The following is a 5,451-nucleotide window of genomic DNA, read 5'->3' on the forward strand; positions in this document are numbered from 1 at the left end:
CCCTGTTACACACACTCTCTCTCTCTCTACTCTGTCACACTCTCTCTCTCTCTCTCTCTGAGAGTGCAAAAATCACACAAGGTGCAAGTATGGGTTGAGGGAACAATTAGTAAAGCATACAGTTTCTACAGATTTGTCAACATAGGCATGTAGTCCAGGATCGAGGAGGGATAGCTGAATTTGAATGAGACACTAATTAAGTCTCAGTTTAATGGACTGTGTACCGCTCCGACCACCGCAGTTAATATGAATGTACGAAAGAGAGCACAGAATCCTCTCGGTATGAGAAGCTTCAATTGTGAAGCTTGAAGTTGGGAGTGTTTCCCTTAAAGGGGTGAAGGCTAAAAGATCTGATCAAGCTTTTCAAAATCACCAAAGGACTGGATAGATTTGACAGGGGGACGCTGTTTCTGTTCATAAAATAATCGAGGATGCGAGGGCGTCAATGTAAGGCAATTTGCAACAGAAACAAGCATGACATAAGAAAATATTTACCCAACAAATCATTGCCTGGCCTGCCCCTTCTGGAGATGTGGTGAAGACTCATTCAATTGGGGCGTTCAAGACAGCATGAAATGGTTATTTAAATCGAGGCAATATATCAGGTTATGGGGAAGCCACAGGAGATTGACTTTGAGCTAGAGACTTGGTGTTGACACATTGGGCAGAATGGCCTCCTCCTGACAATTCTGTGATTCTGACTTGCATTTACATAGCACCTTTCATGTTCACACGAGGTGTAAAACACATTAGCACCAATGACGCACCTTTTGAAGTACAGGCGACAAGGTAGTCAATCACCCAAAAGACCTCCAGAAAGAACAGCTTGATAAAACCAGAATCGTGTGTTTTATAAAGCAGTTTGGAGAATAGATATTGGTCAGGATATTTTCTCTGCTGTGCCAAGGGATCTGTCATGCTATCCTGGTCGGCAGGAGTTTTGAAAGTTCTCATTGAAGGACAGCACTTTTGAGAATAAGCATCCCCTGATATTACACTGGGGTGTCACCTTTAATTTTTGTGCCGAAGTCCCAAAGTAGGATTTAATCCAATAACCATCTGACCGAATAGTAGCCGACACAGTAATTGGGTCAGATATGATTCCATTGGAATGTGGAACAGAATCAAGGAGCTGAATAAACTCTCGCCGGCAAGAAATGTGTGTTTTTGTTTTAAATCAGGTTAATGCCTTGTCTAGTTGGACACTGAAACGATTCTGGTCTCCAAATCCTGGGCTAATACCCAATTGGAAACTTGATTCGAACAGCATTGGGCTCTCCCACCTCCTGATAGATCATTGAGAGTCATTTTAATGGTACGTCAATGTAAAGAGGCTCTATCTTACACAATAAAAAACCCTGAAACGCTATGGGTGAAGGAAACCATTCAAAGAATGTTTTGCCTCATGTCTTACAAGGTGGGGAAAGGGAGGGAGAGATCAAGGAAATGGAGAAAGAGACAGATGTATCAAGATGTAGAATGCAGTTTAACCACTTAGGAGCCATTCTTCCCATTTTTTTTCATTTATTCATGAAACTGTCCATTTGTAATCTCTCTCTTTGAAATGCTTTTATTTTCCACTCATCACTTTTTCACTCACTTCCTCCAATTTCTAAAGAAGTCAGGGTACGTGAAAGCAAAGACAAACAAAGAGAGACCGTAGCCAGTGTCCCAAACCATTGTGTCACTGAGTGATAGTATGAGTGTAAGGTAAGTGCTTTCTCCCCCTCCCCAAACATCATCAAGAGGTTACTGTGGACTAGAAGTTCACAAAAGCAAGAGATAACATCAGTGGGAAAATGAATAATCTGACAAGGACAGATGAAAAATGGAGGTGATAATATGTACCCTCTGCCCTATCCTAAATCATGAAATTAGATTAGATTAGATTCCCTACAGTGTGGAAACAGGCCCTTGGGCCCAGCAAGCCCACACCGACCCGCCGAAGAGTAACCCAGTTCCCTCTGACTAATGCACCTAACACTACGGGCAATTTAGCATGGTCAATTCACCTGACCTGCACATCTTTGGACTGTGGGAGGAAACCGGAGCACCCAGAGGAAACCCACGCAGACACGGGGAGAATGTGCAAACTCCACACAGCCCAAGGCTGGAATTGAACCTGGGACCCTGGTGCTGTGAGGCAGGACAATAAAGAGGAGTATAGACACAGGCTGTCGCCAATGGACCCTTTGTACAGAGGAACCTCGATTATCCAAATTTTGGATTATCCGAACAAAGTTGCAATGTTTTGATGCTTGGCTAAACTATGTTATCCAGCAGTCGATTAACCAAACAAAATACTCCCCGCCTGTGGCCTTGGGATAATCGAGGTAATGTTTTTGCTGTAACCACTCATAAACCACACCATTTTCGTGGACTATATTCTCATCTCTTACTGAGCAATCTAAATCACCTCAGTCCACCATGAAATGAGGAGTGTTGGGGAAGGGGACAGGAGGGGGGGCGGGGGCGGGGGCTGAAACAACTGCTAACGTTCCCCTTCTCTGTCCCGTGCAGCTCAGTGACAGAAGCAAGGAATGTGTCTTCATCGAGATAGTGCTGGAGAATAACTACACGGCCCTGATGTCTGCGAAATATACAGGCTGGTATGTAGGCTTCACCAAGAAGGGCAGGCCACGGAAAGGGCCCAAGACTCAAGAAAACCAACAAGAAGTGCATTTCATGAAAAGATACCCGAAGATTCAGGGAGAGACCCAGGCACCATTTAAGTTTACCACGGTTAATAAGAGAACTAAACGGATACGCCCTTTGAATTCCAGTTAGAGGACCTCACAGATCATGAACTGTCCCAGAGCATTATTTTTGCATCATTATTATTAATAAGAAACAGAAGGATGATCTATTTTTGTATATTGTACGACAGGTTGGGGGTGCTGGGAAAGGGAAGAGTTGTATGTATTTGTTCCGACCCTTTTTAATGTAATCAACCTGTCTTATTTAAAGGAAAGCTGTTGATTTGAACAATTGGAACAAAAAAAAATGCAAGAAAGAAGAGAGAAATAAAAATATATAATTCATGGGACTACGGCCCCTCTTTACCGATTGGTAGTTTTCTGAGGGGAAAAGAAAAATATATAGAGGACGTTGACGAATATGCAAGTCTGACTTGTCTGGAGATAGTGTGTTGCCTATTGATTCTTCTGGAAGTATGAAAATACAACAAACTTAAAGTTTTATTGGATCTCAAGCGCTTCTCAAGGCAACGAAGCTATTATTTTTTTCCAAAATATGACTGTATCTTGTCCTCTGTTCTGGACAGTTTTACAGATTGCTGCTACACATTGAAAGAGAGACTTTTTGTTTCAGTTAAAGCTATGTAATGAGCAAATATTTATTTCCTCTCTATGTATAATACAGATCCCTTGAAGCAAACTATACTGTCTCAGTGATTAAATGCAAGAACATATTTAAAACGTTGTTGTGGGTCATGCACAGCCTGGTTCCGTTCTGGTTTTAGAGTTTTCCCAAGTGGCCTGGCCGTACATTTGTCCCACGACCAATCTGAGCTCAACAGATTTTCTGGCCAATTGCTTCATTGCTTTTGTGGAATTATTGCGTGTTGCATTTCTCACGTTGCAGGTATGACCATCCGCCCTCAGCATGTCCTGAGGTTGTGAAAGGTGATGTACAATGCCTCATCTTTTTCGCTCCTTTCCATTGGAAAGGGTTATTCAGATTAAAACGTTGCTGCATCAGCGCTTTAAGTGTTAATGTTGCTGCTTTGCCACATAATCAGTGGGACTGTGTAGATTTCAAAAGGTTGGTTTGTTTGCTCTCTTATCCACTGAAAAGGTTAAAAATCACACCATACCAGGTTATAGTCCAACGGGTTTATTTGGAAACACCAGCTTTCGGAGCGCAGTCCAATACTGGCACCTCCACGCCATTGGCTACTGAAAAGGACCAGAGTTGGCCATTGGGAGTTGGGAGTTCTAATACTCTCTGAGTGGAATGTCCCCCTTCCCTGGGGTTGGTGGGAAAGGTAGTGAGAAGGGACAACAATGTGGCAAATGGGCCCTGGAGAGATACTCGGCCCTTTTTCTCTCATGTGCTGAGTGAGAAACTTCACTGGGGACTTTCTCAACTCGCCAGCAGTTATAGTCTTGGAGTGGAAGCTGCTTGCTGGGTTGGAGGTGGGGATTCCATTTGCCCCAATTTGCTCCACACCCCACGTAGAGAGGATAAAGATAACCACCAACCTACTTGTCACTAACCCTGAAGACTAGGCCTTGATCAACGTCCTTAGGATCCTGAGGCTAGCAGCCTCTGATTGGTCAGCAGCTTCAGTTGAGACAGGACTCTGCCATTGATGCGTACAATTTGCCCACGATTTGATGAGCTTTTGTGGGATAGGAGGCAGTGAGTCAGTAAACCCAAGGGCCCTACACAGGCTGTTAATGTGAGGATCGTGGCCTTTGTGCGTTATCATCATTCCGGTTTTCACTGGGAGTTTGAATCTGACATTTGAGATGTGTTACCCTCAGTGAAGAACTTATTTCAGGTTTCAGTCTATAATTAGATTTTTCTATAACCCTAGAAATGATACACATGGAAGCAGCCATTTGACCCATCTTTTTCATGCCAATCCAAAGACATCCCAATGCCTTTTCTAAGCCCATCTTCCTGTATATGGCCCATAGGCCTGGGATCAGAAGTGGGATCTGTGTCAAGTAAGAATGAACCTGGATTTCAACAGATCCTGAAATTAATGCTGGGATATTCCAATTGCTGTCTATTTAGTAAAACAGATCTCTAATTTTAGGAAACATAGTGTCCAATTTATGCACAGTAAGCTCTCACAAACACAGTAATTTGGTAGTGACCAGATAAGACCATACCACAGAGGAGCAGAAATTAGGCCATTCAGCCCATTGAGTCTGCTCCATCATTCAATCATGGCTGATAAGTTTCTCAACCCCATTCTCCCACTTCTTCCCATAACTCTTGATATCCTTAATACTCATGAATCTACCTATCTCCATCTTAAATATGGCCTGGCCTCCACAGCCTTCTGTGGCAGTGAATTCCATAGACTCCCAACTCTCTGAACTCTCCTTCTCTCCATTCTAAAAGGTCTTCCCTTTACTCAAAGGCTATGCCCTCGTCCATCGTCCTCCATCGTCAGGCCACAACAAAACGACGGTTGGAGGAAGAACGCCTCATCTTCCGCCTAGGAACCCTCCAACCACAAGGGATGAACTCGGATTTCACCAGTTTCCTCATTTCCCCTCCCCCCACCCTGTCTCAGTCAAACCCATCGAATTCAGCACCGCCTTCCTAACCTGCAATCTTCTTCCCGACCTCTCCGCCCCCACCCCAGTCTGACCTATCACCCTCACCGTGACCTCTTTCCACCTATCACATTTCCGACGCCCCTCCCCCAAGTCCCTCCTCCCTACCTTTTATCTTACCCTGCTGGACAAACTT

The 5,451-nt window shown here is 44.0% G+C and overlaps 1 protein-coding gene across 1 annotated transcript in view; it reads left to right on the forward strand.

The window, feature by feature from the left end:
* LOC122547686 (fibroblast growth factor 18-like) overlaps positions 1-3,626 on the forward strand; it is a 4,557-nt gene extending 931 nt beyond the window's left edge. Inside the window, exon 2 of the mRNA XM_043686287.1 lies at positions 2,521-3,626. Within this exon, the coding sequence (XP_043542222.1) occupies positions 2,521-2,787 (267 nt within the window). The 3' untranslated portion in view covers positions 2,788-3,626. The remainder of the gene's footprint in view (positions 1-2,520) is intronic.
* The last annotated feature ends 1,825 nt before the right edge of the window (positions 3,627-5,451 follow it).

The sequence above is a fragment of the Chiloscyllium plagiosum genome, unplaced genomic scaffold (genome assembly GCF_004010195.1).
Source record: "Chiloscyllium plagiosum isolate BGI_BamShark_2017 unplaced genomic scaffold, ASM401019v2 scaf_14938, whole genome shotgun sequence".
NCBI lineage: Eukaryota > Metazoa > Chordata > Chondrichthyes > Orectolobiformes > Hemiscylliidae > Chiloscyllium > Chiloscyllium plagiosum.